General features: G+C 34.1%; 1 protein-coding gene across 1 annotated transcript; it reads right to left on the bottom strand.

Moving 5' to 3' along the window:
• Positions 1-1,765: 1,765 nt before the first annotated feature.
• Positions 1,766-11,353, bottom strand: LOC132546736 (uncharacterized). The gene is made up of 8 exons (XM_060210453.1): positions 11,338-11,353; positions 9,454-9,696; positions 8,079-8,209; positions 7,423-7,751; positions 4,301-5,255; positions 3,872-3,908; positions 3,207-3,527; positions 1,766-2,338 (listed from the first exon to the last, which is right to left on the bottom strand). Coding segments are annotated over exons 1-8 (2,355 nt in total). The 5' UTR covers positions 11,339-11,353; the 3' UTR covers positions 1,766-2,000.
• Positions 11,354-16,075: the final 4,722 nt, after the last annotated feature.

Raw genomic sequence — 16,075 nt, forward strand, 5'->3', positions numbered from 1 at the left:
AGACAAACACAAGTAGAACGGATGTCAAGGGAATTATAAACATATTAATAATATAGTAAAATATAAAATATAAAAAAAGATATCTAAATAATTATTTTTTCAAATCTGTTTTCAGTTTTAGAATATGTTATACATATTTTGTACTGTAGAAAATAAAAGTCCTGCATGTATTAAAACATATTGGATTAATGAATAATGCGGTCCAGCAAATGAAGTATTCATCTGCATGTCGTCCTGATATGGTGAACTCAAGAAGTTGATTATACGTTAAACTTCACAGCGAAGGGATCTGGTTCATGTTAACAACCAACGAATGCATTGGTTATTTAATACTATTCGAAATAAAAATTATATCCTGTGATTTCTTGTCAACTAATATGATCACAATATCGAATTTCAAATTGTTGTTTTCCTCAAGCTTATAAAAATTTCGCCAGTTGTTGAAATATTTTCGACTTTTGTTTGACACTTTGTACAAATTATAGGAAATAATTGTATATTTTATGTATTTTTAAAAAATGTTTAGCAATTATAATTTCCAAAGACCTGGTATCATAAGCGAGATTAATATACCTATACCAGTAATTATGTACTTTTTCTATCCCCCGCTTTCATCGACACGGGGGATATTAATTTGGGTTTGTCCGTCCGTCAATCCGTCTGTCTGTCACACTTTAGTTTCCGTGTTCTAACTTCCCCAAATATCATCCAATTTAGGTGAAACTTGGTCAGCAGATGCATCTCGGGGTCATTAAGACTGAGTTTGACTACCAGTGCCATCTGTTTATAATGATGAATTCTAATTAGGTATCTTTTCATTTCATTGGTCGGTTAATTTCCGTGCTTTAACGTCCCTATATAATCCGATTTCGATAAAACTTGGTAAGCAGATGCATATTAGAGCACACACGACTGCGTTCAGCAATCAGCATCATCTGTTAATATTTATGCATACTAATTAGGTATCCTTTCATTTCATTGGTCGGTCAGTTTTTGTGCTCTAACTTTCCTAAATATAATCTGATTTAGATTTAACATACAAGTTTTCTTCCATTAGTTCACTTTAATATTTGATATGTCCAATAAAACATCTACTCTCTATAATCCTTTACATCTTTCTTTGGCTTTAAAGCAATACATCATAGTTCAAGAGAATATATCATTCTACATAGCATTATGACATGTTTACTCCTAACCACTAAAATATTTACTTACAATATGTTTGGAAAGCGGGGGATATAAATTCCATGAATCTGCTTGTTCTTTTTGAATTTCTGCCGTAAATAGACCATATCTACACTTTGTCTCATCAATGGTGTACAAAACATGAAAAAATACCAACATGTGAACATAAATATAATACAAGCTCAAATTCAATTAAACTAGGGCAAAATATGAGCAAACGAAATATTTACAAACTCTAATATGATTTAACCAACTGCTATGATCCAATTTGTCTACTGTTCTCCGTTTAGATAGCACTCCATTGTACAGGTAGGGATTCTACATGTAACAGTACATTAATGTGAATCCCAATAAGTATCTAAATGTAGGTATACAATGATAATGTTTCGGACTCTCGTCACCACGAGAATAGAAAAGTTATGTATCAATAAACTGTTACATAAAAAAATAAAAAAACTACAACATGTGACAAATATAACAAAAATGTTAAAATTTCTGGTCGATTGTTTTGATATTAGTGATAAAACAATATGTATGAAACTTAAACTTAAGCTTCTCATTCGAATCCATATCTTTTCACAACATATATTCTGTTTACTTTCAGAGAAGTTAAGAGTTTTACCTTTCGAGAAATTTTCCTAATGTTTACAAGAAAACACATAATATCCCACAGGCCGTACGGTAATTACTATAATTAGAAATGTTCCCTGGATTTGATTCATCAATTAACTTAAAAAATTGAATAGATTACTCGTGTTGATCCGTACTGATGTGTTTTGTTTTTTTTCAGTATATCATGTCACATGACTGAACATTTACGTTTTTCTTGATTTTTTTTTTTTTGGTCTAGTAACAACTTCTCCCTGACATCTTGGCCAGATCTTTGCTGTTGTATACCAGTCCATCCCACACATTTTCATCGCTGTCAACAATCTGCCTATAGTTGCCTCCTCTTGGAAAGTATCTCTCCAACAGTGAAGAAGAGCTGTCATCACTCCTCTGACGTTTTGGTGATAGTTTACCATTTGCTGCTCTATGATTGGAGGTGATAATCCGATCTCTAAGTAGAGGTTGTAGAACGCTTTATCGATGTAGTTGATGATTTGTTGGATTTCTGAATCAGTTGGAGATCTACCCAAAACCTCTGATGGTACTATATAAAACAAAGAAAATAATGACACGAAAAAATAAAAAAGGGAGTCAGGAACTATTGCGTAATATTTAGCTATAACATGAAATCTTCTAAATCAATAAAACCACAAAACTAGCACCGGTAATAAAATATCTCTTTACATATCTTAATTAGAGATTTGGGCTTATGAAAACATAGTTTCTCAAATAAGTTTTCATGTTCTGATGTTTCGCTACCCTTCAAAATATAGATATCTTCACGTCTGTCATAACTTCTGGGCAAAATGAGAGTAAGTCTTCCTCGAACTCAGGTGGAATATTTTTCATGGAAGGAGGGGGCTGGGAATGCTTTATCACAATATGGACCTTCTGAATCCAAGATCTAGCATTTCTTCTTTTTGAACGGGAAATGATCACATCATTCCTAATGGAAAATATCACGTTTTGGTTTATCTCTTTACATTAGGTGATAGCTCATGAAGATTTTTATCATGATTCATTTATATCGTAACTGGAAAAGTCATCAAATTTGATAAATTTTCTTAGTTAATGCTATGTATGATTGAATCAGATGGTTTTACAATTAAGTATATAAGGATACTTATATCTAAAAGATTTAGAATACAATAAATAGGCTTCTACATTTTCTTACCGAAAGGTATGTTTCTACATTTTCATTATTTGCAGACATCTCATGACAACAACAAACATGACAATATTAAAATGGGTCAGCTGTTAAAGTCATTATAATAGTGTCTGAATCGAACCATTATAACCTTCATTGAATCTAGGATGGAATCAAGTACACATAAACTGGAAGTGTAAAAAAATCAGTCTTAAAGAAAAGGAAGTACAAGTGTACTGTGTAAATGATGTAATTTTCTCCGTACCTTCACCTGGTGGTTCCGCTTCCGTTTCGACCATTTCAACAACCCGGTCAGTTGCCATGCCAACGTTCTTCATAGCCTGTGTGATGTGTTGAAACGTCTGATTCGGGTAGGCATTGGACCAATTCAGAAACAGTTTGGTGATCAGAGTTACTGTCGATAAGCTTAACAAATCATTCTTAGCGTGATCGATTTCTGGTATAGAAACACCAAGCTCTACAAACAACAGCTGATATGACGAGGCGCTTACTAGACGGGACAGACGACCAAGTTCCCGCGGCGTTGGCCTTCTGTCAGGAAACGTTGTGTCCTCATTTGCCGGTTCTGAAATATAACCATAATATAATTTATTCAACTTGAAATAAGGCCAAAATATGACGATTTTAATAAATAATCTTTTTATGGTAATTTAGAGATAATTCAGCACACGGTAAAATAAACAAGGACGAAAATTAACAAGTTTTGCAATATTGTTGAGCCATTAAACTGACATGTTAATGAATTAATATAATCGTTTGCATGTAGACATATACTATATATGAAAATGTTGATAGCTCAATTCGACTGGCTATTGAAAATAAATCCACAAACAACGCAGTTTTTATGAAGCTTAAGAGCTTTCAGTGATGGTTTAGTAGTTATATACTTATTTATAGATCTATACATACCACTTATCGACCTATGCACTGGAACTCGTGCGGAATCCTAAAACAAACGCTAATGGTTTAGTTACTGCTTGTATATACATTTCAGAAGTTTGTTGTAGTGGATAGTATTTGGCCGAAATGTTGCAAAAATGTGTAGACTATATCGTATTGTGTTCTTGCAGGAAAACAAACAAATTGAAAGCATGTCTCAAATATGTCGCGTAATCAATCCACAATGAACACAAATAATAAATATATAATTACTACAATTTAACAGGTTTTGATGTAATAAAACCAAGAATGTTAATGCAGGTGCATTGGTTCTTTATCTGAAATACTCCATCACGAAGTCATGTCCATAAGTAAGACAAAAAATGAAAACAATACAACAGGGAACTGTAATTAAAATTTGATCGCTGACGTGTTAATACTAAATAATAAGTTTTATACCTGTGTGATATCCCAAAATTTGGCGTCTATTCTTGACAGAAGGTGTTGCCCTAGACACTCTACCCCTTTACATGGAACGCCCCTTTCTGAGTGGGTGACGCCGTACAGATCTACAGGGGTGTCATATGGACCCAGGAAGAAGTTGCAGTGTAGTTTGTATGTATGCTGAAAGTGTTGCTGGTTACTCATTTCTAAAGCGTCACGAAGAATCCTTTCGATCGAGACCTTGACAAGTTTGCCGCATCCTTCGGGAAGAACGGTTTCCGTTCGGCTGAATACTGTCACGGCAATGGTGGACCTCTCAGGCTGCATAGACAGAATAATTCCGCAGAGGTCGTTAATCTCGAAACAACCGAAACCTCTATAAAGATACGCGTTACCGCTTCCTGGTCTCATCTGATCCATTTCAGTCGTTGTTTCGAGGCTTTGTGTTGACAAAAATGTTGATGTGTACGTCCTGAGGATTTCGGCGAAGATTCTGTGAAACAACTCATCAGGTACATAGACATCGTTGAATACTAAGCATAACGCTTTAGAAACAACAAACTGTCTCTTAAGGCTGGTGACCTCTCTGGTTATTACATCGATGTTCTGCAGTTCCATAAGTTTGCTGGGGATTGTATACGTCTCACTGAACCGTCGATGTTCAGATTCGGATCCTGACATCTGCATTTTCACTATCAATCCAAATTTTTCCATCAGCGCCAGAAGAATGGATTTATGTGGAATGAAAGCTTGGTTCTTCTCCAGACGTAAAAGGTCTTCAATCAGTTCCTGTGTCAACTCGCCCTTTGTTTTGTACAGTTCCTGGTCCCTGGCCATTAAGAGGTCGCCTTCAGTGAGAAATTGGTCATCGGTAATCAGGATACTGAAGAAATCGGCAAGCCACTGGGGGTCGTTGATGACGTAGTCAAACTCCCGAAAATATATAACTGACCTCGTGCAGTGAAGGTATCTAAAACGGAATGTGTTATTTTAATCCAAAATAAACCAATAATATCATCTCAATCGAGCAATATCAAAATTATTTCCTTTTTTTCATCACAGCAAATTTTAACAGTTGTTTGTTTTTTTATGAATATCATATAACTATCTAGCTTAACTTTTTTCTTGGTGATAATATTGTATGAGCTGTGCCCGATGGCGATGCTTGTGAGCTGTTCCTGGTAATGATACTGTGAACTATACTTAGTAATGATGCTGTGTGGGCTGTGCCTTGGAGTAATACTGTGTGATTTGTTTCGGTGATGATAGAGTGTGAGGTGGTGTACCTGGCGATAGTACTGTATGACCTGTGGACAATGCCGATACTGAGTGACTTGTTACTGATGATGATACTGTGAACTGTGCCTGATAATAATGCTGTGTGACATGCCTGGTAATTATACCCTGTGAGGCCTGATGATGTGATAATGTTGTATAAGACGTGCCTGGTGAGGATAGTGTGTGTTTGGTGTAAGTACATTGATAGCATCCCCTGATGATGATACTGAATGAATTGTGATACAGTATTGTTCACAATGGTTGACGATACGGTTAGATGTGAGTTTGTGCCTAGTGGTGATACTGTGTGATATTTGTCTGGTATTGATCCTGTTTGAGACCCGGCTGTTGTTAATACCGTGTGAGACAGGCCTGGTGGTGATACTGTGTGAGACGAGCCTGGTAAGGATACCGTGTAAGACGTGCCTGGTGATAATACTGTGTAAGGCGGGCCTGGTGGTGATACCATGTAAGACGGCCTGTTGATGATACTCTATGATATGTGCCTAGTGGTGATACTTTGTGATACGTGCCTCCCGATAATACTGTATAAGACGTGGATGTTGATGATACCGTGTGAGACGTGTCTGGTGATAATACTGTGTGAGACGTGCCAGGTGGTGATACCGTTTGAGATGGGCCTGTTGATGATACTGTGTGATATGTGTCTGGTGGTGATACTGTGTGAGACGGGCCTGGTGGTGATACTGTATGATACGTAACTCGTAATGATACTGTGTTAGCTGTGCTTGATGAGGATTTTGTATGACGTGTTTGGTGGTGCCACTCTGTGAGGTGTGCTTGATGGTGATACTGTGAGAGTTGAGCCTGGTGCCGATATTGTGTAAGATGTGTCTTGTATGATTATGTATGGACTGTGCGAGCCGTGCCTGGTGGTGATACTGTTTGAACACTGCCCGACTTTATCACTGTGTAAGCGGTGCTTGGCAATAAGTCTGATGATAATACTATATGAGCGAAACTTTGTAGGAATACTGTGTGCGTTGTTTCTGAAGATAAAATAGTGTAAGATGTGACACTGTGATACTGTGTGAGTGCTGTCTGGTAAGGAGAATGTGTGAACTGTTCCTCAGGATGATAGTGTTTGAGCTGTGCCTGATGATAATGCTGTGTGATATGCCTGGTGGTGATACTCTGTGAGGCATACTTGGAAGAGAAAGTCAGAGATTTAAGTGATAAAGATGAGATAACAGATAAATAAACTCATGGCCATCAAAAAAGTGTGGTCGATATGAATTAATGCGACGAGAACGAATTTAAGATATAAAATTCCATGACATTTGTGTAAATATTTTTCATCAGTCATTATTGGTAAGGTATAACTTTATATAAGGAATCACCTTACTTAAAAGGATTGTATAAAATGACACAATATCAGATTTCAGTTAAAATTCAAAAGAACGAATTTTGATAATTATATACAAAATATCCGACGGTCTATAGGGTTTTGTGATTAAGAAGTCAAAATGTCCTGCTGAGTTATAGTGAAACAACTCGAGCACTCTAATACGACAATTATTATTTTTTGTGTGTGTTATAACCCAAAGGAGACGAGTAATTATAGTACAGTTAACACAATAGTATCTTCAGTACTTACCTGTGTCGTAGGCATAAAGCATCCAGCCTTTAATAGTTAGATTACAATATATTCATGCCTTGATAGCGATAAGACGAAGACAAAATGCGTCTAAAAATGTGTTTCATAGATTCGGTAAATGGATAATGCAGTACACAACTTTGATAACTTAAGCTTGATATAACAGAATGTTGGCTTTCAGCATCAATTATTGGAAAGAGTTGTTTATGTATCTATTGATTATTAGTTCACACATACTTACTCCAAGGCAAATTTGATCTCAACATCGGACAATGGCGCTGGAGATGATTTGTTCATCTCGATGATCTCTTCCATTGTGAGTATCCTTGTTCCTTTCTCTCTTAATTGAAGTAGGTCCATCTCGAGTTTTAACCACGTTGTAGGGATTTGTCTGTCCCACTGATCCTGATGAACAGATGCCTCTGTGATAAAATCTCTTACTATTTCTAGGTCATTATCTTCATCGCCGAGGCTGTTGTCGACTGTACAGAACTTGACAAATCGGTGTGCTGAAAGTTCAGGGAATTTTGAGATACTTGACCGTATCGTATCTATCTGTTTGTTGTAATCCTGGAATGAAAAAAAAGTACGACACACGTAACTTTCGAAATATTCATGTCTGTTGACTTCACCATTATTGGCAATTGTTATTCAACAATGTAATTTTGTTTTTCAAACAGACATGAAAAATATCAAGGTTATTTTGAATGACACATTGTGGATCAAGATCGGTCATGGTGGAGAACGTTAACATTCAAATGTTTCTTACAGAAAAGAGATATGAATAAGGATTTGCACCGCAAGTTAAACATCATCTTAAAAAAGACAAACGACAAACTTATCTATAACAAATGAGTTTTAGGAGAGCAGATATATACTGACATTTTTATCACATACCTCGTTTTCCTTCAATTTATCCAAAAATGTACCGACGAAAATTATCGGAGGAGCATGCGTTCTCGTTTGTGGTGCATTCAGTTGACACGAAGAAAACGTGCCAATGATTCTGATCCATTTTTTCAGGCGGACTGTATAAGAAGTGAATAAATGACGGATAATGGAACAATAACTGCACGTAATAGTGACAACCAAAGTAGAAAACGTAGGTAACAAAAAGGGTAGTAATGTAGAAAATATAGAGAACATATATGATGGAAAGAGGAGACGGTGACGGCTTCTCGAGTAAAACCGAGAATGTATATCAGTAACTATACAACGAAATACGCAGGGATAGTTTGACCTGTTTATTATACCACAGTTATATATCAAAGCTAAGGGTTTGACGTAGCAGGTGCTGCTCTATTGAAAACAACTACATGTTCTGACTAGTACACTCTTTTCAACTGAGAATCAGACTCTGAAGTGATCCAGATACCGGACCATTTTGTTACTAGCAAGAGTCTCAATACGAAAGAAGCTGAATGCCTCAGCTAGACTCTTGAAGATAGAAGTAAAGCATTCTCTGAGGAAGATGCTGTCTGGCCAATCAACAATATCCCTCAGACCTCTTTTGCATACATACACATACCTAATCTGCAAACTACATAAATACTTCATATATACACGAGCTAGTTAGGCAGCATCATAAGTGGAAAACAGAAATGTGGCCATATAAAAGAGAAAAAAACATTTATCATTAAATGAGGATAAGATTACGAAATAGTCTTTGCCAAGTAAAGCTTTGACGGTGCATTTTAAAGATCATAAGAAGTTTCAAAATCTATTAATTAAAATAACACGTGCCTTTTTATATAAATATATAAGATGAATAGATTAATAAATATCATATAGACCTTCAGCAGAATCCTCCCTTATTTATACTTCAACTTTTTGTTTATAGAGTTGGTTTATAAGATGGTGATAATGCCTTTATTTTCTTATGAATATTTGGTAGTGCATCATTACTTAATTTAACTTTTAAATTCCAAATTAACTAAATTAACTTAAGAATGCCCCCATCCCTGGTATCTTCTGATGTTAATTCAGAATAACTAGGACAACAAACAGACAGCACGAGAGCAGAGAAAATAAACAATTCTATAATACATTGTCGATTTGTAATAAATATATATGAGGCTCTTTATGATGGGGTCACCAGTAGGATGATTGTTCTGTAGATGATCAACTTATTTAACTTCGGTTGATATTCTAAGTCCTTAGTCTTTTCACTCAGTCAGTTGGGAGTTGATTGCTAGCCGAGAATTTGCCGGTTTTGACGATTCAGTATAGATAAATTATTTTGTTAAATGATTAACGCTGTTCAGTTACTTACCCGTTTCCAGCTTATTTTTGAGAAAATCGGTCAATCTGAAGACTAGTAAGTACACGCCATGTGACGAAATAAAAACATTGTGTGAAGCCTGGAACGACATGTGTCCACCCATATCCCACAGGGAGAGAAACGCTAAGTCAGTGTCAGCATATAGTGAAGTCTGTAAGACTGCTATTGCCTCTTCCAGTTGTTCATTTGATACTGATGATACATGCTCTCGCATTCCTGTGCTGCTTCCGACCACTAATAAAGTAAATTACATAGCTGTAATTGTTTTTGAAAACGTGGTCTAGATACATGTATGTATTGCAGTTGCACGCTCTGAACATTTGAACAACATGCCAATCTTAAGTACTCCTTTTAAATGTTCATATGTTCAGCGTCCTTTGGTTTTAAATTCACCTTCATTTCTTAAACCGTTTGAGCTATTCCTTTTCTCGACAATTGACAATGTGATTATATACAAAGCCTTTTGATTACTGAGTAAATAATTGTTAAGTACGGAAAGGATAATAAAAGAAAAGGAAAATTTGAAGGTGAATTACACATCCGTGTTGTTATTGTAAGAAATGTTCTCATTCCTTATTGAATACGTACCCAACTGTATTATAGGTAGATAAATTGATTGATTTACAACTTTTTACCACATATCTGAAAAGGTCTTACTTGTGCCAGTAATATTTGACATATTTGGTGTCGGTACTCTTGTCGAAACATCTTCATCTTACCAGTATTGTTTTCTTAGAAATGTTTACATGTACTTAATATCCTTTCGACTTTTGGAGTGTAATTCGCCTTCAAGAATCTTGAGAAATAACTAGTGTGGAAATTTCATCAATTTATCATTCATTTTAATCTTCAGTATGTCTTTAAAGTTCTGCTATTTTTACGCGCCCTGTCGTTTTTGTGTAGTCAATTTCATAAGTATGTTTTATGAGAACATATGAGTTGAACGGATGGACAAGCTGCTTAAACACCATGACACTGTTTTGTATATTTTGCTGTAAATTGGATTATTAAATCCAAAGAGATGATCTAGTGTTACCTGTATTACATTTCCGCAGAGGTCGCCGGGTTAAAGCATCAACACAACTAATTTTGTTATTTTCTCCACGAAGTAAGACATATCTATTTTAAAATGATACAATTTAAATCTGAGAAAATGAAGAAAAATAATCAAGTTCCGGAGTTTCTTAGTCCATTCAGAATCAAGTCCACATACACCTTATTAGAGAGGGACGTCTCTCATATTAATTACGACCTTGTCTTCTTTTAAAACGGATAAAATTGATCTATTCAGATGTTAATAACAAAGTATTCATTAATCTCATGGAAATTAATATATTCCTTAAAATAATAAATATGTACAGGTAAACATTTGTAACTTTATAAGCTGTCGACTTTGGGAGATAATAAACACTCCAAGTTTGGAATTGCTATTTCACGTTTTATCATAGAACTAATAACGTAAACTTTTCAAAAGATCTCGAACATTTTATTCAACCTGCTGATAAAAGTAATGTCAGGTGAAATGTGATGGAGAATATTGGTGTTGCCATTATGAACCCGCTTTCGAACCAGATAGTATACGATTCATATTTCAAAATAAAAATCAAGACATATAATATGTCTTTCTTCAATTTTATATCTTTTGATGGTACGGGATACTTGCGGACTGATCATATTGCATATGTTCTTGATTATTTTATGTCTTCAAGTTTAACATCAGCAGTGTTGGTAGCTACAATATGCTAAATCGTTTTGCAAGCGGATCTCTGATCAACGCCAACAAACGAGTGTGGCTTAGTTATGTTAAAAGATTGGAGCTATATTACCTTTACCACTCTAAACTCTAAATCTACTGTACATTACCATTTCTCGAACTAATCCTTGCTTCCTGGTTTCTCACCACAGCTCCCAAACGAGTCCTCACTACATCATTTGGTGCCCGACTACCTTCATGCTTCCATGTTCTTGAATTCAAGTTGACTGAGAAACAAGCAGGACGTAACACAGCCCCTACAGTTGGTTCTCTCGCCTCGAGGTTGACAGGTTCTTTCAGGAGACGACGACATATGGAAGTTTTTCCGGCGCCTTCAGCGCCTGTGAATACCACGCGTATGTGTCGATACTTTTCCGTGAGTCCATCGTATATCGCTAGATACTGATTAAAACTCCTTTCACCTAAATTGAGAGAGAAAAGAAATGCACCATACCACCTATATGTCAAGGTTAAAACCTTAAAAACAACAAAACTTTTGCTACATATGTAAAAATGTTCCAAGGGGAGGTGACATCATATATTTTCATGTTCATTTTGTCAAGACGTTCTGTGTTATGTTCATTACATAGTATTTTCTGGGTAGTGTTTGAATAACATAGGTTAAAAGCTTTAGACTAGGAAATATAAAAAAAATCATCACAGACTTAACATCAGAAGGGTTGAAGTAAAATATCAGTAATACAAGGTATTTAAGCAATAACTTCCTCAATGTCCCCGTAAAGTTGACATGTACATATATATATTTTTAATCTCTGTGTTTATTAAAAGCGATCTACTACCAAATGGGTTTTCTTCAATCATCAAACCGCCCTCTTTCCTCATTCCCTTTCCCCTGATTACTTCTTTATATATATAAATCGTATGTCCATAAGATTTCTCCATTTACAGTGTGCTAATGTTGATAAATGCACACACTAAGTCAAGTCATAATCGATCACAATCAATCTACCCCGTCAAACTACTGTTTCCTGACCCAGTCAGAACAAGAGATGAAATCAAATTGGAAATCACAACTCAATATTACTCTAGACATTATTGTACCCATAGGTAATATGTTACATGTCTAAATATCTTGGATAGTAAGAAATATGGTCTTTGTCACATTAAATCTAACAAGGAAATGAAACAGAAATGTTGGATTTTCAGTCTTCCAAAACAACAATATAGAAATATTTTGATTTGAAGAAAAAAATTCCATCATTCTGTCGTATTAGAACAGAAATCTACTTTTGCATTTGTTTAACGTCATAAAGCATCGTTTTATTTTTCTCTTATTTAAGAGAAAAATTATTTTGGAAAGCAAATCATGATAAGATTATATGCAAAAAATCAAAATAGATTAATCTATCTATTCTTTAACATTTTTTCAAGTTGATTTCAAGGGAGGAATGTACGCATATTTTGACATTAAAGTGAATGCCATACAATCTACAAGAAAACACACAATATATATAGGAACACAAACAGATAAGCTGGTGGTTGTGAAGTTCATAATTACTCTTAGAAATATTATCTTTCATAAAAAATGATATCCTAAATAGTCATATTACTCTAAGACATGTTATTGTTCATTTAAAAAAGATAACCTCATTTTACCGCCTTTCTTTTTCTCGGTATCAATTGCTGAATTAAATCACCCAAAATCGAGTATTCCGCTATACTCTTCGGTTATATGATATGGATATTTGTCATACAGGAGCACTTACTGATATAACGTATTAATGTCTAGTTTGTGCTAGGCTGAAACAGAAAGTATAGGCGGGAGAGAAGAAAGTGAATAAGTGAATTCAAATTATCATTAACACTGATGTGGAATTGACTACTTACGTGCTGTTTTCCGATTCGTTGATAACAAGCCAGAGATGAAATGGAAAAAGGAAATTTCAATATTACTCGAGACATTATTGTAACCATAGATAATGTTTACATGTCTAAATATCTTGGATAATAAGAGACATGGTCCTGTCACATTAAATCTAACACATGTCATGAAACAGAAATGTTGGATTTTCAGTCTTCCAAAACAACAATAAATAAATGTTTTGATTTGAAGAAAAAAATCTATCATTCTGTCGTATTAGAACAGAAATCTACTTCTGCATTTGTTTAACGTCATAAAGCATCGTTTTATTTTTCTCTTATTTAAGAGAAAAATTATTTTGGAAAGCAAATCATGATAAGATTATATGCAAAAAATCAAAATAGATTAATCTATCTATTCTTAAACATTTCTTGAAGTTGATTTAAAGGGAGGAATGTACGCATGTTTTGACATTAAATTTAAACACATACAATCTACAAGAAAACACACAATATCTAGAGGAAAACAAACAGATTGATAAGCTGGTGGTTGTGAAGTTCATAATTACTCTTAGAAATATTATCTTTCATAAAAAATGATATCCTAAATAGTCATATTACTCTAAGACATGTTATTGTTCATTTAAAAAAGATAACCTCATTTTACCGCCTTTCTTTTTCTCGGTATCAATTGCTGAATTAAATCACCCAAAATCGAGTATTCCGCTATACTCTTCGGTTATATGATATGGATATTTGTCATACAGGAGCACTTACTGATATAACGTATTAATGTCTAGTTTGTGCTAGGCTGAAACAGAAAGTATAGGCGGGAGAGAAGAAAGTGAATAAGTGAATTCAAATTATCATTAACACTGATGAGGAATTGACTACTTACATGCTGTTTTCCGATTCGTTGATAACAAGCCAGAGATGAAATGGAAAAAGGAAATTTCAATATTACTCGAGACATTATTGTAACCATAGATAATGTTTACATGTCTAAATATCTTGGATAATAAGAGACATGGTCCTGTCACATTAAATCTAACACATGTCATGAAACAGAAATGTTGGATTTTCAGTCTTCCAAAACAACAATAAAGAAATATTTTGATTTGAAGAAAAAAATCTATCATTCTGTCGTATTAGAACAGAAATCTACTTCTGCATTTGTTTAACGTCATAAAGCATCGTTTTATTTTTCTCTTATTTAAGAGAAAAATTATTTTGGAAAGCAAATCATGATAAGATTATATGCAAAAAATCAAAATAGATTAATCTATCTATTCTTAAACATTTCTTGAAGTTGATTTAAAGGGAGGAATGTACGCATGTTTTGACATTAAATTTAAACACATACAATCTACAAGAAAACACACAATATCTAGAGGAAAACAAACAGATTGATAAGCTGGTGGTTGTGAAGTTCATAATTACTCTTAGAAATATTATCTTTCATAAAAAATGATATCCTAAATAGTCATATTACTCTAAGACATGTTATTGTTCATTTAAAAAAGATAACCTCATTTTACCGCCTTTCTTTTTCTCGGTATCAATTGCTGAATTAAATCACCCAAAATCGAGTATTCCGCTATACTCTTCGGTTATATGATATGGATATTTGTCATACAGGAGCACTTACTGATATAACGTATTAATGTCTAGTTTGTGCTAGGCTGAAACAGAAAGTATAGGCGGGAGAGAAGAAAGTGAATAAGTGAATTCAAATTATCATTAACACTGATGTGGAATTGACTACTTACGTGCTGTTTTCCGATTCGTTGATAACAAGCCAGAGATGAAATGGAAAAAGGAAATTTCAATATTACTCGAGACATTATTGTAACCATAGATAATGTTTACATGTCTAAATATCTTGGATAATAAGAGACATGGTCCTGTCACATTAAATCTAACACATGTCATGAAACAGAAATGTTGGATTTTCAGTCTTCCAAAACAACAATAAAGAAATATTTTGATTTGAAGAAAAAAATCTATCATTCTGTCGTATTAGAACAGAAATCTACTTCTGCATTTGTTTAACGTCATAAAGCATCGTTTTATTTTTCTCTTATTTAAGAGAAAAATTATTTTGGAAAGCAAATCATGATAAGATTATATGCAAAAAATCAAAATAGATTAATCTATCTATTCTTAAACATTTCTTGAAGTTGATTTAAAGGGAGGAATGTACGCATGTTTTGACATTAAATTTAAACACATACAATCTACAAGAAAACACACAATATCTAGAGGAAAACAAACAGATTGATAAGCTGGTGGTTGTGAAGTTCATAATTACTCTTAGAAATATTATCTTTCATAAAAAATGATATCCTAAATAGTCATATTACTCTAAGACATGTTATTGTTCATTTAAAAAAGATAACCTCATTTTACCGCCTTTCTTTTTCTCGGTATCAATTGCTGAATTAAATCACCCAAAATCGAGTATTCCGCTATACTCTTCGGTTATATGATATGGATATTTGTCATACAGGAGCACTTACTGATATAACGTATTAATGTCTAGTTTGTGCTAGGCTGAAACAGAAAGTATAGGCGGGAGAGAAGAAAGTGAATAAGTGAATTCAAATTATCATTAACACTGATGAGGAATTGACTACTTACATGCTGTTTTCCGATTCGTTGATAACAAGCCAGAGATGAAATGGAAAAAGGAAATTTCAATATTACTCGAGACATTATTGTAACCATAGATAATGTTTACATGTCTAAATATCTTGGATAATAAGAGACATGGTCCTGTCACATTAAATCTAACACATGTCATGAAACAGAAATGTTGGATTTTCAGTCTTCCAAAACAACAATAAAGAAATATTTTGATTTGAAGAAAAAAATCTATCATTCTGTCGTATTAGAACAGAAATCTACTTCTGCATTTGTTTAACGTCATAAAGCATCGTTTTATTTTTCTCTTATTTAAGAGAAAAATTATTTTGGAAAGCAAATCATGATAAGATTATATGCAAAAAATCAAAATAGATTAATCTATCTATTCTTAAA

Source organism: Ylistrum balloti, unplaced genomic scaffold, assembly GCF_031769215.1.
Source record: "Ylistrum balloti isolate Yb309-2 unplaced genomic scaffold, AGI_CSIRO_Ybal_v1 Utg369910, whole genome shotgun sequence".
In the NCBI taxonomy this organism is placed as follows: Eukaryota; Metazoa; Mollusca; class Bivalvia; order Pectinida; family Pectinidae; genus Ylistrum; species Ylistrum balloti.

What these genes read in the sequence shown, in the direction of transcription:
- LOC132546736 (XM_060210453.1), bottom strand. An exon ending in CAAAAATAAGCTGGAAACGG is followed by an intron (nt 8,210 to 9,453) that starts GTAAGTAACTGA and finishes CTTCTTATACAG; the next exon opens with TCCGCCTGAAAAAATGGATC. An exon ending in AGTGCATAGGTCGATAAGTG is followed by an intron (nt 3,528 to 3,871) that starts GTATGTATAGAT and finishes GTTATATTTCAG; the next exon opens with AACCGGCAAATGAGGACACA.